The sequence below is a fragment of the Acanthisitta chloris genome, unplaced genomic scaffold, assembly GCF_000695815.1.
Source record: "Acanthisitta chloris isolate BGI_N310 unplaced genomic scaffold, ASM69581v1 scaffold320, whole genome shotgun sequence".
NCBI classification, from domain to species: Eukaryota; Metazoa; Chordata; class Aves; order Passeriformes; family Acanthisittidae; genus Acanthisitta; species Acanthisitta chloris.
The window spans coordinates 1-17918 of NW_008651974.1; the positions used below are offsets into that span (position 1 = coordinate 1).

At 38.8% G+C, this 17918-nt stretch overlaps 1 protein-coding gene across 1 annotated transcript in view; it reads left to right on the forward strand.

Moving 5' to 3' along the window:
* Nucleotides 1-31: 31 nt before the first annotated feature.
* Nucleotides 32-17918, forward strand: part of PHF14 (PHD finger protein 14) — a gene marked incomplete at its 3' end in the record, with an annotated part of 110021 nt that continues 92134 nt past the window's right edge. The window contains exons 1-2 of the mRNA XM_009075152.1: nucleotides 32-197; nucleotides 14171-14820. Of these exons, the coding sequence (XP_009073400.1) occupies nucleotides 32-197; nucleotides 14171-14820 (816 nt within the window). The remainder of the gene's footprint in view (nucleotides 198-14170; nucleotides 14821-17918) is intronic.

Genomic DNA, 17918 nt, shown 5'->3' on the forward strand with positions numbered 1-17918 from the left:
TGCCGCCTCTTCACTGTCAGTGCCCCTCACGATGCTGAATTCTCATCGTGCCACCCTTCTCATCGTGCTGTTTTTTTCCCCTGCAGTGGACCGCAGTTCGAAGAGGAGACAAGTGAAGCCTTTGGCAGCTTCGCTGCTGGAAGCTTTAGATTATGATAGCTCTGATGACAGTGATTTTAAAGTTGGAGATGCTTCAGGTAAATATGCTTTCACACCTCCTCGGTTCAGAATGATCTCATTTTTGTTTCGTGGTTGCTCATTTAATATCATAGGGGAGGCAGAATGCTAGTGGTGAACTGCTGGGACTTGGAGCCGCTTGAAGGGAGTGACTTGATTGGATAACTAGAAATCAGTACTTAATTGCGATTTATTTCTTTTCTGAACAGAAATGTCATGGTTATAAAACAAGTTTTGGTAGCAGCATTTGAGTAGCTTCTATGCAGACTGCCTTAGCTATATTTATTGCTTTTTATCTCTTTAATGTAGAGATAATTTTTGAAATACTCACTGTATTTAGTATTGAAATAGGAATGATATAAAGCCATTGTTGTTTTGAACCAGTCTGGATAATAGTTTGTTGTGAACTTATGAAGTTGCCTTTTTCTCAAGGTTTATTCCTCTTGGTGAGTAAGAACCTAAGTCAGAAAGACAATTTGTTCAGGTTTTTAGTCGTTTTATTGCAACAGACAAACTTCAGATGTCCATTCAGATAGCTGTGCAGAAAGGTGTATGTTTCATACTAGAAGGAAGTCCTTGCCTCAGTGTTGTTCTGCAGTCTTTTCTATGTCTGCAGATTCCTGTAGCTGCAGTGAGCATTCACAGAGACTGAAAAGAGACAAGATGCCAAAATGAAATTAATAAATTCAAGTATATTGGAGGGAAGGGAAAGAAGGGGCAGGACCATATTTGTCAATAAACTGCATGTTGGATGTTCTGTGGAATATGCTGAGGGAAATAAACAAAGAGAGGCAGGATGTGTAAGGTGTAAGAGAAGCATGGCAGCTTGTCAAATAACTTCACTTTCTTATTTCTGCACTGGGGATGCTGATGTTTGTTTTCCTGTGAATGTATAGTGCAAGAATATTCTCCAGCTACATTTAAAGGCTTATTTTTTAACATATGGCAAGTTCCTCTGTGTTGATGACTTTAATGCTTAATAATAATTTATCCAGTGCCTGTTTTAAGATATGCCCTAATGCTCCTTGTTTGTGGTTGGGTTTTTTTCTTTTTGAGGTTGTTTTTTTGGGGTGGTGTTGGGTTTTTTGTTTGTTGTGTTTTGTTTTGTTTTGTTTTTTTCCCCTAAGCTTAGACATATTTCCTGTGGTTGTTCTGGCAGAAGCAGGCTGCAGTGGCTTAAAGGAATACAACTGATGTCATTCTACCCATCTCATGCTAAGATTTTGAGGAGCTTGTTTCATTTACTTTTAAAATTGTGTTTTGGGGGGTTTTGTTCCTTTCTTTTGAGTAAGGGTACTGCCATTTTGAAATACAACTTGCCATAGAAGGAAATGATTTCTAATTACTGGAGAAAATCTTCCTATTCTGGAACAGTAGTGTAGGCAGGATTTAAGGTAGAAGGAGAGTTGGGAGTATGGGTATGAACAGATAATTCAGAGCAATATATTAGGTGCTGAAAAGAGAGTCATTAGTTAAAAATAATGGATACAGCTTGCTGACTCAACAATGTGTAAATGCAGAAGATTCACTTTTAATTGATATCCTCTCTGACTCTTAGAATATTATATATATGCACCTTCATTTTGAGGAAGTTGAGTGAATTTTCCCATAAAAACCCAACACTGAATTGAGAGAAGCATATGAGAAAAACCCAAGTTCTGCTTAAAAATGTTTTTCTAATTGCTGTTTTGTGTTCATATAGCTCATGTAGTGTTATTTTAACATTTCTGAACCTGTATCTGTCATTTGTAGGATAAATTAATGTTCTGTTTAATAAAGCTCAAAATTTAGTGAAAACATTTTGAGATAGCAAGAGAGTTCGACATTTTACTCTTTATTCAAAGATTTTCAATGTGAAAGAAGAAAGTTGTGGGGGTTCGGAGAAGTTGGGCAATATAAAGTTATTACAAATAACCTCAGAAGTTGAAAGAAAAAAAGTAAAGTTTTCTTATGTGTAAGGCAAGTTAAATGAATAGTTGCAGGATGTTTGAAACAGAACATCTGTGGTGATTTAAAATGAAGCTGGTATAACATACTCTTAAATTTGGTTGTGCCTAGTCCATTTAGATTTGGATGGCAGAAGTGATGAAATAAAGACCTTTTTTACATACACCCATGCCCACATACACCCTCCCAGAATGGATCGTTTCAAAGTTACATGTTTAAAGAATATGTGTGTATATGCACAAGCAACCCTAGTAGATGAGTTCTGGATTGTTACTAGTAGAAAACAGGGTTTTTTTTTCCTCACTGTGAATTGAGCCTTCAAAGCATAATGTGTATTTCTCCAGTACACTCAAGGATGCTGCTCTTTTTCTTTTTTCGATGACTGTGGAGGCCTCTCCATGCACAACCTGTTGCAAATCAGTATTTAGTATTTGCTTGAATTCAGAATGACATGGTACAGTTTGCTTACAAAATGAAATAATTACGTCAGAAGGAATCAACCTTTCTGCTGTCTTTATGCTGTGAGCATAAATTCTACTTCAGACACAGAAAAATCCTGTAAGTATGTAATTCCACAGCTCCAGGATATGTGTTTATTTGATTCGCAAATGCACATACAGGTGTTTAAAATAACAAAACACATTTGAAAGTTAAAAGTTAAAGGACTATTTAGATACTGAACTAAAAGAAATTGGGGGTTGTTTTCTCCCCATTGATTGTGTTGTGTCCATATGTATGAGCTTTAGGATCTCAAATGATATGTACTAGTAGATGATACTGTGCAAGTCTAGCAGAACTGAACCCTGAACAGTTCAAATGTTATTTGTTCTGTCAGATTTCTGGGAATATGCAATGCAGTAAGGACTTGAGAAGTTGTTATTAAGTACTTTTTGGAAGGAGTTGGCATTTCTAAAGTTTTTGTATTTGGAGTCCTGGTGCTTTTTTTCATTACATAAAATATTTCAAATCACCTAACTTCCATTTCCACCAAAAAAACCCCATAAAAGTTATGGCCTCTACTTGCAGTGTAGTTAATTTCTCTTCTTTTGAATTTGGGTCACACCAACAGTCAGTTACTGCCTTTTTCACTTTAAAGATCTCAACATTCTGACATCTCTTTAGGGCAGCCAATTTCAGAAATGTTATATTCCTGTAAATTTACTTAATGGAAATAGTTTTCAGGCCTGCAGGCTTTTAGTTATGTTACTATTGAATGAAGAAATTTTAAATGGCTTCTCTGTTTCTAGTAGTAGTGCCTTATTCTTAAGTACTGTATTCTTCTGGTTTTTTTTGGAAATATCTTGAAAAATTTGTTCCTTGAGTAAGAGTGTCATATGTAATCTTAATGTGGGATCAGTCAAAAAACTGTCCCTTTGGAGTCAGAGCATACAAATGTGTGACTTGAAATGATGGTACTGTAATATACTCAACTGAAGGTTTCTAATAATATGTTTCATGATGCATACCAGCTATTTGAAGTTTTGCTTTTAAGGTAACTAGAGCATACTTGATGGGTTTTTTTTGTTGCTGGTTTTTCTCTGTAATGAGAGCTGCCAGAGATATACTGATGTCAGAAAGCAGAGTATAGTTGTAGAGTAATTCCCAGCAGGACTCCAAAGCAAGGATTTACCACTTTTCTTTTCTCTCCTCAGTGAACTCTGTCACTTTTGGCATATACTGAAATTGAAATGATGCAGAGAAATGTAGTGTGGTCCCTGAACAAGAATGATGTGTGAATTTAAGGACTGGTTCTCTGTCTCAGTGTAGCTAAGAAGAGCATAGCTGAATGATGCCTTTGAAGAACTGGATTCTGTCACTACCTCTGCTACAAGTCTCAGACTCAAATTTTTAAAGACATTTGTAAATATTTTATTTTGGTGTTGAGTGTGGAGCCTGACTTGTATATCTCTTATGTACTGTTATTGCAACGGGAGTCAGTAGGGACTTTGTTTAAAGCATGTAATGATCTATATAAATGCATCTATTACGTATTCTGAAAAGCCTGTGTCAATCTAGAAATAAAAAGTTGCAAATATCTTCAAACCTTTCTGTAATTTGTTTCCTCTTAGCACAATGGAGATTCCACTTTTGCTTTCCTGTAGGGGATATTGTAATATAAAGGAATGTTTGCAAAGCATCAAAATACAGTAGTGATAAACACTACTCAAATATTGATGAAGAAACTAAGATGTTTGTTTTTGAGACTAAACTTAAATGATATGCAACAGAAAAGTTGTAAGGTGCTTCAGTAGACAGTGAAGGCAAAAGAAAGTATTGACTAACTGTTAGTAAATTATCACATAATTACATAGTAATGTGTAGTTCCTCAGAGTAGAATTCCCAAGGGTAGTATGAAAGCTCAAGAGCGTGTCTTACGAGGAATGGCTGAGGGAGTTGGTTTTGTTTAGCCTTGAGAAGAGGTGGCTCAGGAGTGACCTCATCGCACTCTACACCTACCTCCTTGAAAGGGGATTGTAGAGAGGTGGGGGGTGGTCTCTTCTGCCATGCCTGCAGTGAGAGGACTAGGGGGAATGGCCATAAGCTGAGACAGTGGAGATTCAGAGTAGATATTAGGAAGCATTTTTTCACTGTTAGGGTGGTCAGGCAGTGGAATAGATTGCCCAGGGAGGTGGTGGAGTCACCATCCCTGGCAATGTTTAAGAGGCATCTGGATCTGGTGCTGGAAGACATGGTTTAAGGGTTACAGTGGTGTGACAGGTTAATGGTTGGACTTGATGATCTTAGAGGTCTCTTCCAACCTTGATGATTTTATTGTATTCAATTCTATGGGCTTTTTCCCATTGAGAAAATGCAAAATATGAGCATTATGTTCTCTTGGGTTATCTTCATCCCAAGTAAAATCTTTTGTCTATACAGATGTTGGCCACTTGAAGTGAAACCTTGGAGTGACTGAAGCATTTTTAACTTGGATTCTCTGTGGGAATACTGAGATATTTGTTATTCCTTGTGTTTACTGACAGCAGATGAGTAATATAACAGAAATCTGGGCTTTCCTTCCAGTGTCTGAGCAGGGTGGATTTAGTGATGAAATGGCATTATTTTGCTTTGTTTTCCCTTTACTGTGACTCTGTGCCTTGTCTTTCCAGTCTGCCTGTCCCTTACAGAACCCTTGCTCATTTAGTGGCATTCTGCTTGTTCAGTCAGCCTTGATCAGGATTTTCATGGTCTCCTACTTTACTCCTCCAGCTTTATTTTCTTTTGAGTTTCCTTCTTTTTTTGTGTGTGTGTATATGTTCATCTCTTGTGTATTTCCTGCCACATGGAGAAGATTCTTCTGTATTTTAGTAACTCCCGCTTGGTAGAATGGTCTGTTTCCAGGCTGGTGACCTCTGAGTCTAGGCATGTTCAGTGAGGATGGGATGTTTCAAGTGTTTCATGATTAAGTACATGAAACAAGTGCCTGAGCGTGTACTTGTTACAGGGCCGCAGAGATTTAGTCTTAGCACGTCCCAGATGCATGTTCAGATATCTCTTGGATGTCACTTCCCTTGTACAAGATGTGAAACTCTTAGAGTTGTTGGTTTTTTATTTTTATTTTTTAAATATATGTTCTAGCTCACTATTCAATCATTTGTATTGGAATCCAGTTTTATGGATTACTTAGCTTAGCTTTTCTGAGGACAGTCATGGGCTATGCGATACTTCATCCCAAACAAGTAAAGATAGATGTTAAAAATGAAGAAACTGGGGAATGTCAAGGAAATTCATGAGGTGGGGTAACCAGTTTCTTCCCTGTTATAACATTGCAAATAAGGCAGTTCCTAATGACTCGTCAAAATTGGCTACCTTTAGTTTTGAGTGTTTTTGCGACTTGAATACACATCTACTGAAATGTCATGTGATAGAATTACTGCTAGTGTAAAAGTGAGGAAACTGCTTACCAGATGACTTTCATTTACGTTCCTCTCCCATTGTTTTTTTTTTTTTCCTATTAAACTAAATACTTGTTTTCTGAAACATGTAATTGCAGATCAGTGGTTGGGTTCATTTCCTACCCTGCCCTGTTACAGCTGCAGTTAATACAGAGTAGATATTTCTTTTCAAAATGTTATTTGAGAAGTGAATTTTTCTCCCTAGAGCAGTAGTATCTTAATCTATGTTGGTTTGGTTTTGTGTGTTCTTAATCATGTTACTATGGACAGTTCAATTTTTTTAACTGCCAGCATTGCTGGTGTTGAATTGCCAGGAGTCTGCCAGTGTTTAATCATCATACGCAGCAAAACAGCATAGAAAGCCAGGGGCTAACTGGTGTTAGATTCTCTTGTTTCAAGTTATGTTGGAAGTGAGCTACTAAGCTTTTTCAATTCTTGCTTATAGTTATATCGTTCTTAGCATAATGGACCTTGTGTCTTTAGTCTAACAGACAAATGTGTCCAGGAGTTTTACCAGTTACACAACTCTGGCAATGTAAAACTCTGTATTTACCGTATATGATCTAGGCTAAAGGACCACTAGACATGGTGGTGGTGATTGAGTGACATCAACCTGACCTGTAGCCTGGTTTTTATTACTGCCCTCAGAAAGAGGGTATTGTGGAGGTTACTGTGGGCTGTTTGACTTTTCATGTGGCTGTAGATCATTATTGAACAGTATTATTTGGTAGGAATAACTTGGTAGTTGCTTTCTGTATTGCATACTTAATTTTTCTGCTTTTTCACCCCTTTTCAATGTTCCAGGATCTTTGATTGTGTTCTTTGTAGGTAGCTTTGAGCACCTGGCTAAGACTCAACCAGATAGGACTCAGTGCAAATAAAAGAACTTTCTAAAATGATTGCACATGCTTCTTGTCTACTATCTGGAGCTGGTTAGGCTTTTTTTACAGGAAGAGACAAGGCCAAAACTGAGTCCATGATTTCCTTTAACTAGTTTATCCTTTAGAGTTCACTTAAAGCAAGCAGTGAAGCTGCTTTTTACAGAGCTGCTTGTTAAGCTAAATAGTGCCTTGAAGAATCAGACTGTCTCCTGTGACCGGGTGGATGGTTGCTTACATAGTGCCGCACTTACTCTCTGTATATGTGAATTTTCTTAGAATGTTATAACAAAAAGTAAAAAATTGTGGGGTGTCATGTTTAAAGTTGTTTGTAAAATGGTCCTGGAAGATGCTGGATTTTCTTTTGACTGCTGTAGTGATTTCAGTCATGTGCATAGTATGTATTATCCAAGACTCTGCAGCTAAGTGGAGTGTTACCTTTATTGCACTTCTTTCATATGTTATTTCTGTAGCATAATGGCATGTTCCGGAGAATTCCTCTCAGAATTATCCACTTTGGATTTGGCTGCCACCTGCTGTTGTGCTTAGTAGAGCTAAAGATACAAGGTGTACAGGAATAAATGATGCCTTTCTCCCAGCTGTTATCTCTCATATTTGTTCTCACCAGAGCTCTATATTCTTCATTATTTGATGGCATATCTGGCCCCATCTTTCACTTAGAGTAGGTTCACTTCTTTCCCATTGGGAATGACATGATATGGTTGCCAATTTGAAAGAGCCATTCTTTAAGAATTTCTTTCAAGGAGAAAATTGTATACTACAGCCTCTTCCTCAGTAAAAGTGCAGCTGACAGAAGAACACCTGCAAAAAATTGCTGTTATCACAGAATAGCTCTTTCTAGAAAAGCACATATCACAGTAGATGCATTCAGACCAAAGAGAGATAGCGCTTACTATAGGTATCTGGTGTGTGTATGACTGCAGAAAGGAGAGTACAAAGCAAAATGGGCAGGCAGAAGGGAAGGAGAATTTGAAGGAGGGAAGTGAATGAAAATAATGTTTTATTTGTTCTCTGCTTTAAATTGTTTGCATGGCATAGTATTGAAGTACAAGAATTACTGTAGGTGCTTTAGAATGCTGTTAAAGATCAAACTGTACCCAGACCAAAATTCTCCCCCCATGAAATAGAAGCCTAAATTGAGAAATTTAGAAATGCAATAACACAATTAAAGCATAAAAACAAATGTCTGTTAGAGATTTAGGGTGGGGAAGTAAAATGAGGAAATAATAAAAAATAATTCAAAAATCCAGTTTAGTTAATTTTGACATGGCAAAACCCTATACTCTGTTTACAGTGAGACAAGTACTGCACATTGGCACTCAGAACCTGTGACATGAGATATAGCATATGGCATTTAATCTGAAATATAAATGAGTCTGGCTTTAGGAGTTACTTGTGCTTACAAGAGCTGGCAAGTATCATAGAATCATTTAGGTTAGAAAAGACTTTTAAGATCAATTCCACCCATAACTCAGCACTGCAAAATCCACCACTTAAACCGTGTCCCTAAGTGCCACACCTACACATCTTTTAAGTACCTCCAGGGATGGTGACTCAACAACTTGCCTGGGCAGTCTGTTCTAATGCTTGACTACCCTTTCCATGAAGAAATTTTTCCTAATACCCAACCTAAATCTCCACTGGTGAAACGAGGCCATTTCCTCAGGACCTATCAGTTGTTACTTGGTAGAAGAGACTGACCCCCACCTCACTGCAGCCTCCTTTCATGTAGCTGTAAAGTGTGATAAGGTCTCCCCTAAGCCTCCTTTTCTTGAGGCAAAACATCCCCAGCTTCCTCAGCCGCTCCTCGAAAGATTTGTGTTCTACACCCTTCACCAACTTCATTGCCCTTCTCTGGACATGCTCCAGCACCTCAATGCCTTTGTTGCAGTGAGGGGTCCAAAACTGAGCACAGAATTCAAGGTGTGGCCTCACCAATGCCGAGTACAGAGGGGAGGGACAATCCCTGGTCCTGCTGGCCACAATGTCTGATACAAGCCAGGCTGCTATTGGTCTTTGTGGCCACCTGGACACACTGTGAGCTTGTGTTCAGCTGGCTCTTGACCAGCACCTCCAGTTACTTGTCCACTGGGCCACTTTCCAAGCACTCTGCCCCAAGCTTGCTGTGGTGCATGGGGTTGTTGTGAACTAGGGTCAGAACTCAGCACTTGGCCTTGTTAAGTCATGTCTGATACAAGCCAGGCTGCTATTGGTCTTTGTGGCCACCTGGACACACTGTGAGCTTGTGTTCAGCTGGCTCTTGACCAGCACCTCCAGTTACTTGTCCACTGGGCCACTTTCCAAGCACTCTGCCCCAAGCTTGCTGTGGTGCATGGGGTTGTTGTGAACTAGGGTCAGAACTCAGCACTTGGCCTTGTTAAGTCTCACACAGTTGGTCTTGGCCCATTGATCTAGCCTGTCCAGATCCCTCTGCAGGGCCTTCCTACCTCCAGCAGATCAGCACTCCCACCCAGCTTGGTGTCATAGGGTGAACTTGTTCCCCTTGTCTACATCATCAGTAAAGCTATTAAACAAGACTGGCCCCAATACTGAGCCCTGGGGAATGCTAGCTGTGACTGGCTGCCAGGTGGATGTAGCTCTGTTCACCGCCACTCTCTGGGCTCGGCCCTTCAGCCAGTATTCTACACAGTGAACATTGTATCCATTCAGGCCATGAAGTGCCAGTTTCTCCAGGAGAGTGCTGTGGGAAATAGCATCAAAGGCTTTACTAAAATCCAGGTAGATGACATCAACAGCCTTTCTCTCATCCACTGAGCAGGTCATTTTGTTTTAGAAAATCAGGTTGGTCAATCGTAAAACAATGCTGACTGGACCTAATCCTCTATTTGTCCTGTAAGTGCCATGTATGGCACTCAAGATGGTGTGCTTCTTGATCTTCCCCAGTACTGAGGTCAGGCTGACAGGACCATTGTTCCCCAGATCCTTGTTCTGACTTTTCTTGTAGACGGGCATGACATTTTCTAACTTTGAGTCAGCTGGAACTTCCCTGGTTAGCCAGGACTGCTGGTAAATGGTTGAAAGTGGTTCAGTGAGCATTTCTACCAGCTCCCTCAGTGCCTTTGGGTGGATCCCATCCAGCCTCATAGACTTATGTAGCAGATAACTGTTCATTTCCCCTTGGATTATGGGTGCCTCATTCTGATTCCTGCCTCTCTTCCAGCTCAGAGGACTGCGTACCCAGAGAACAACTGGTCTTGCTATTAAAGACTGAGGCAAAGAGGGCATTAAATACTTCTATCTTTTCCTCATGCCTTGTTACTGTATTTTCCCCTGTATCCAGTAAAGGATGGAGATTCTTCTTAGCCCTTCTTTCGTTACTGATGTATTTATAGAAACATGTTTTATTGTCTTTTATGGCACTAGTCAGATTAAGGTCTAGTTGGGCTTTGGCCCTTCTAATTTTCTCCCTGCATAACCTCACAACATCTTTGTAGTCCTCCTGAGTTGCCTGCCCCTTCTTTCAAAGGTCATAAACTCTTTTTTTTTTTCCTGAGTTTTAGCCAAAGCTCTCAGCTTTCTCTTCAGCCAGACTGGTCTTCACTGTTCATATTTCAGCACATGGGGATGGCCCTCCTCTGCACTTCTTAAGATTACCTTCTTGAAGAATGTCCAGCTTTCCTAGACTGCATCCCAAGAGACTCTGTCTCTTGAGAAACTAGGTCCCTCAATGGGGCAACATCTTGTCTCCAGAATTCAAAGTAGCTGTCCTGATGGCCTCCTTTCTTTCTTCTCTGTGAATTGAAAACTATCTTTTCATGTTTGCTCTGCCCAAAATGGCCTCCAGCCATCACTTCCCCCACAGGTCCTTCTCTGTTTACAAACAACAGATGCAGTGGGGAGCCTTCCCTAGTAGGCTCCTTCACCAGCAGTGACAGGCAGTTATCTTCTGTGCACTCCAGAAACCTCCTAGACAGTTTCCTTTCTGCTGTATTTTGTTTTCAGCAGACATCTGGTAAGGTGAAAGTTCCCCATGAGAACAAGGGCTAGTTACTGTGAGACTTCTCCTACCATTTCATTTCCTCTTCATCCTGCTGGCTGGTCTGTAACAGACTTCCACCATGATATCTGCTTTGTTGGACTTCCCCTGATTCTTACCCATAAACAACCCTATTGTCACCATCATTATGCCCTAGACAATCAAAACACCCCTTGACATACAGGGTTATGCCACCACCTCTCCTTCCTTGCCTATCTCTACTGAAAAGTTTATAACCATCCATTGCAGCGTTCTAGTTGTCTGAGTCATCCCACCATGTCTCCATGATGGCAACTGTGTCATAGTTTTACTCCTGCACAGTGCCTTCCAGCAGTTTGTTGCCCATGCTGCATACGTTCATGCAGATGTACTTCAGTTGGGCTGTTGATCCCACCTGCTGTTTGGGAGCCAAGCCCTAAGCCTTATGTGACCATTTTCAGTCACTTCCATGGTTTCTAATATGTCAATAACCCTTGTGGCTTTGCTGCTGCTTGGATCTCTGTCCCCTGCTTCCACTGAGGTGGCAAACCAAAGGAGCTTGCTAGCACAGTGCCCCTCAGATGTTGGTGTGCTGCCCCAGGAGTATCTCTAGTGAACCTGTTTTTAATTCTTTTCCTGTTCAAATCTAGTTTAAAGCTTTTCAGTGAGCCCTGCTAACTCCTGAGCAAAGATCCTTTCCCTCCACCTTTGAGATAGATATGCCCCATTTGTTGCCAGCAGGCCTGATGTCCTATGAACCAGCCCATGATCAAAGAAACAAAATTCTGTCAGTGACACCAGAATCAGATATTGTAGAATGGTTTGGTTTGGAAGGGACCTTTAAAGATAATCTAGGCCAACTCCCTGCTGTGATCTGGAACATCTTTCACTAGGCCAGGTTACTCAAAGCCCCTTCACCTGACCTTGAATATTTCCATTGATGGGGCATTTACAAGTTCCCTGGGCAGCCTGTTGCAGTGTCTCAGCATGCTCATTGAAAAGTTTCTTGTGTCCAATCTAAACCCTACCCTCTTTCAGTTTAAAACTGGTTCCCCTTCTCCTCTCACTACAGGGTTCAGTAAAAAGTCTTTCTTATAAGCCCCCTTTGTATATTGAAAGGGCGAAATAAGGTTTCCCTGAAGCCTTCTCTTCCCCAGGCTGAGAGACCTCAAACTCTCTCAGCCTTTCTTCATGAAGTTTTGCAGCCCTCTTGCCATTTCTGTGGCCCTTCTCTGGGTGCACTCTTTCTTATGAGGAATAGCTGAGAGAGCTGAGCCTGTTCAGCCTAAAGAAGAGATGACAGAGAGGAGACCTGATCAGTATCTGTAAGTATCTGAAGGGAGGGTGTCCAGAGGATGGAGCCAGGCTCTTCTTGGTGGTGCCAAACAATAAAACAAGAGGCCATGGGCAGAAACTGATGCACAGGGATTTCCACCTGAATATGAGGAAGAACTTTACTGTGCAGGTGACTGTGCACTGGAACAGATGGACCAGAGAGCTTATGGAGTCTCCATCACTGGAGAAATTCAGGAACCGTGTAGATGCAATCCTGGGCAATATGGTCTAGGAAGATCCTGCTTGAGCAGGGAGGTTGGACCATTGACCCACTATGGTCCCTTCCAACCTTACACATTCTGTGATTCTGCAATTCTGTATCCAAGCACAGTTACTGTAATTTAGAGATAATTAGTTACATTGCTTATTAGTTAATACTATTTTTTTATTTCTTATGCATGCCTGACGAGTGTTGTACTATTTCAAAACTTCAGGTAATTATGTTGTACTTTGGTTACTACAATTAAGGCTAATAGGAGTAGGGAAATGACCGAACTACTCTCTTCTCAAAAGACTGTAAAAATAACTTGTGTTACTGAAGTCTTACTTTTTTTCTGGCTCTCTAAAGGTTAGAACATTTGTTGGAAACTTTTAGTTTCTTTTAGCTTCTAAGGGGCCAGATACTATTAATGTCTTCATCAGTAACAGTAGTGCTGATGTTTTTTTTTTGTTGATAATTGTATAATCTCCTCATCAAACACTCCCACATGCAGGTATATGCAGAAAAAGACGAAACTGATCATTGGGAATGTTCTGTGGGGTGGAAATAAACGCCATGTGAAATGTGTAGCACTCTGACGCCGGTGCTTGTTTATTTGGATTTATATAGAGGTGGATGTGCTCAGAAATTCTCTGCGTAAGGTGGTACTAGGCAGTGGAGATTTTCAGGTAGTAAGTAAAGCAATGAAGAAATTATTTTTTTTAATTCTCAAGCATCAACATGTTTCTTCTTTGCATATATATGACAGTGGATCAAGAACTTGGTGATGGCTTTGAGCAGATTGAAGACCGTAACCATTGCCTGATTGATCCCTGCATTGGATCAAACAACTTTATATTTCTTGTTAAAATATATTTTCTGAGTTTTTCTTCATTAAAACTAATACTACAAATGAAAAGCAGTAGGTGAATATAAGGTGAGAGATAGTTAAGGTGGATGATGTTTGTAAAATTTTTCAAATTCACCTGTCATTTTTCAACATTTTTTACATGTACTTTGTAGTACAAATATTTTTATGATTTTTTTCATACAAATCCTCTTCTGTTCTTTTCTGTTGCACAGGTTGTCCTGTGTCAGTTAATGGAAATAGTGAGTACACACAGAACAGTACCATATGAGTGGTATCATGTTAGAATTTATACATTGTTGTGCAGCTGCAACACTGAATGAGGCATAGTTTATGTGGGATTAAGAAGTGAACTAACACTGAAAATTAAAGGAGCACCCAAACCCAGAAAAACAAACATGTACTAAAATGAAGGTGTGGGATTATCCATACTATTATTAGTACTTGTTATGTAAACTCTTCATTATGTAATTTCAAACCTCTTCTGTTGGATAGCTATTTTATTTTGAAGATGTAGACAACACCTCTAGAATTTAAAAACTGGAATGCTCTTTCTCTAAGATGTGACTTCACATGGAAATTTCTCTGTGCTACTGCTACTTGTTGTTATGAGCTGCAGTTCAAAAGAACATAAAATGCTCATTTAATAAGTTCTACCATCTTTTTTTTGCCATCTTAAAATGCACTCATGTTTAACAGATTCTCAGCATACCACTTGAAATAGCAGTATTTGGACACCAGCTGAAAAAATAGGTGGAATACCTTATGAGGGAGGAACATGCATCATTCTTTTGTTTAACAACTTGCTTCAACAGATTTTATTTTTGGGGGTACATTTGTGTCGGAACTTTTTTTAAATTTTCATATGCTCAACAGATTCTGAAGGAAGTGGTCATGGGAGTGAAGATGCATCAAAGGACAGTGGTGAAGGTTCCTGTACTGAATCAGAAGAAAATATCTTGGAGGAGGAACCAGCAGAAGTGAAAGTAGAAGAGCAACAGCCAAAAAGCTCCACTGAAGAAGAGGTACCAACAGCAGACAAAGAAGTAATTAAAACTGAAAAGAAAGAGCAAGAAGATGAAGAAGAAAAGCCAAAAAAGAAGAAAGAGAAGGAGAAAGCAGCTGAACCGGATGCTGTGGCTGATGAGCAAACAAATGAACCAAAAAAATGGAATTTGCGCAGGAACCGACCTCTGCTAGATTTTGTATCCATGGAAGAACTAAACGATATGGATGACTATGACAGTGAAGATGACAATGACTGGCGGCCTACTGCTGAGAAAAAAAAAGGAAAAAATGCTCTGCGAAAGGAGGGGAGTGATGGAGATAATGAGGATGATGAAGATGATGGGAGTGGAAGTGATGAGGATGACAATGATGAGGAAGGTAATGAAGAAGATAATAGCAGCACGGCTAGTGATGGAGGATCCAAGAAGAAGAAGAGTAAAGTTCTTAACAGGAATAATGCAGATGATGAGGAATTGACAAATGATAGCCTGGCTCTTTCACAAAGCAAGAGTAATGAGGTAGTGCAACCAACTTTCTATAATATATCTGTTGACAAATAGAAACTACTCCCCAGTAGCTAATTATTAACAGTAGCTGTTAATTTGAAAAACTGATTGGCTGGACTTGTGTTTACACAATAATAAGTGAGTAAGTGAAGCTGCAAAATCATTGTAAATAGGCACTGCTTATTAAATAACTTCACTTGAACTATTTGGCCAATCTAATGCCACTAAAGTCAATAGAGAGACTTCTCTTGGATTTAGGGGTGTTGGATTAGTGCCAAAGCAAGTAGGAGGTCCAGTATGCAAATCGACATATTTTAGCCAGACTTCTAGTTCTGTTTTAGTGTAAATGCTGCATATCCTGAAAGTTCTAAAATTTAAAAGCATCTGTGACAGTCATAAAATAGATAAGCAATACCTTTTTTTTATCCTAGCTCTGCTTTATGACAAACATCAAAGTCTGAACACTAAGTTCACTGATAGAAGAATTTTAAGTAAAGAAATATGCACATTGGGTTTAAAGTCAAGCAGAATAATTGTGATAATTTATGTAGGGTTTGCTTATAATATTCAAAAAATGAGCTAATTTCTTACTAAAAAGCTTTTGGGACCTATGGTTATTATATTAAATATCTTCTGGTTGCAGAATGTGCAAATTATAATCAAGCAACTTTTTTTTTTTTTTTTTTTGGCTATGCAGTTAGAGTTGCCTTGAAGGTTGTGCCTGGGGAAAAATTAAGACATTAGGTTGTCAGTATGGCTGGCTTTGTCCTGCAGTAGCAAAATTTTGAACACAGTGAAAAGAATTGCTGTAAAATCTACAGAAACACCTGCAATGTCAACATTTGAGAAATGATAGTATATGACACTATTTATAGTTCTACTGTTCCCTTTAAACTTTATTTTGCTGTGTAAAATGACAGGGAACTAAACAGTATTTTGAGGAATCCGCTGTATCCATTTCAGATACTTCAGTATGTATTTTGTATATATGATTGCAAATGAGCTGTGCTGTTTTAATTACTCTTAGTAATTAGAACTGATAAAAAAAGCATAATTCTTGGTTTTTTTGTTGGTTTGTTTTTAAATGTTTTATATAGGCATCTTTCATTGTTGAGCTCTGTCATTCTAGTATTGTTACCTGTATTCTCTTGGCTCAGGAGTTGAAAGTCCCTATCAGAACTTCAAATAGAGATAGTAAGTTTTCTTCAAAAGCTGTTTACTATATCAGAATGGAGATGTGAGGCTACATTCTTAGTGATATATTCTTGAATATCTCCATAGTTTCCACTGATTTGAAACATTAGACCTGTTTCAGAAATCCAGAGCTGTCTCTGATGTATCTTCTGTGAAGCTTCTCAGTATGTGTGGATCTCAGATTCTGTTCTTGCCTTAGATTTAGGATAGTGATCAGAACATAAAATCAGATTTTGAAAATTTGAAGTTCAAATGACAATTTTGTAACTGATAATTAATCTTTATTGCATGTAAAGCCCAGTACTGCACTGTTTATGAGTAGGTCTGTAACAGGAAGTCTTGTAACAGTGAGTATCTATAGACTGAACTATAGACTATAATTTTTAGATTTGTATGATACTCAACTGTATTGTTACAGTGTACTCTCCACTACTGCATTGTTTTTAAATAGTAAAAAAAAAAAGTTAAAAGTTCTTGCCTAGCAGACAAATCAAGCAAAATCTCATTACGCTGAAGAAGCTGAGTTCTTAGAAAACCAGATGTCTGAATGCATAATTAATTTATGTAAGAATGTTCAGGTAATGAACTCTGAACATGTTACAGTGTCCTTAATATGCATTCTTCCTTCATTTTTTCTTTTACTTACTTTTGGGAGGTGGATGTTGGTATGGGTGTTGGAGGTGGGTTGTTTGTTTTTTGTTTCTGTGTGATTTTTTTTTTTGTTACATTTGACAAAAATATTTTGAGGTCTGCATATACAATATTTTAATGTATGCTGTAATTAAATACTGTGTACTTTTCTATTGTATTATGCAGAGAATACAAACTTAGCTTTCTTTCCTAAGGTCAAGCGTCATTAGTAGATAAATGGTGCTTTTCTGTTTTTATAATTGCTACCACTTTATAGGATTCTTGTATTCTCAGTGAGGTGGTCATTGTATTTTTGAATTTTTTTTCCCCTTTAAAGTTAGAAGTCTATAGGCATATAGCTTGAAATGCTCATTTTCTTCATTACCACCACAGAAATGGGAATTACATAGTGATTCAGCTGAAATAGTTTCTCTCACTTCAGTAGGGTACAGGACTTTTTCAGTTGGCAGCAGTTACTATCTCTGTGTAAAATTTCCCGTGTTTTAGATGAGTAGGGTCATTCAGGTGCTTTACATGGACTAAAAAGCAGGGGAGAGTTGCATGTTTTCCAGATCATTCCCTCTCTGTGTCTGCATAGAAAAATAAGTTACTCAGCTGCTTTGTTTGACCTGTTGGCTGTCCACACATAAGGTAAACTATAAAGGATGGGGATCCTAAGATTTAGTCCAAATTTGATGTCTTTTCATCTTTGCTTGTTCCGGGTTTTTCTCTGTCCATGTTTGCTTACGTTCTCACTGCCCGAACAGCTAGTGTTATTTCAGTTTTGTTTTTACAGTGCAATTCTGTTTATTTAATTTAAAGTAATAGTTTTGTTTTACTTCTTTTTTTAATTACCAAACATTGGGCTTCTCTAACAGTAGAGATCACAAATTTCTTTTAAACTTCTCTTAGTGAAGCCAAATAACAGCTTAAGTTGAAGGTACTCTCAGAAGACTTGATATCTATAGAGTTGAGATGAATTGGAGAAAGAAACCTGTGCCACTGGATAATGAATCTGTCAAAGTTAGGGAGTATCTACTGCCATTTTCCTGTGTAATGTGAGTGGTAAGCTAACCATGGGTGTTTTGAGTAATGATGGACCACAGAAATGTCCAAGTTTATTGCATTCCTCAAAAAGCTTTGCAACTTTGTCCTTTTATTTTTCACAGTTAATTGCCCTTCTCTGAGCAACATGACTGTGTGAATGTTCATTTCTGCTTCTAGAGGAGGTCATGTTTCCTTAGGCATAGTATTGGTGCTGTATTTTGGGTCTGAAATGGAGGGCT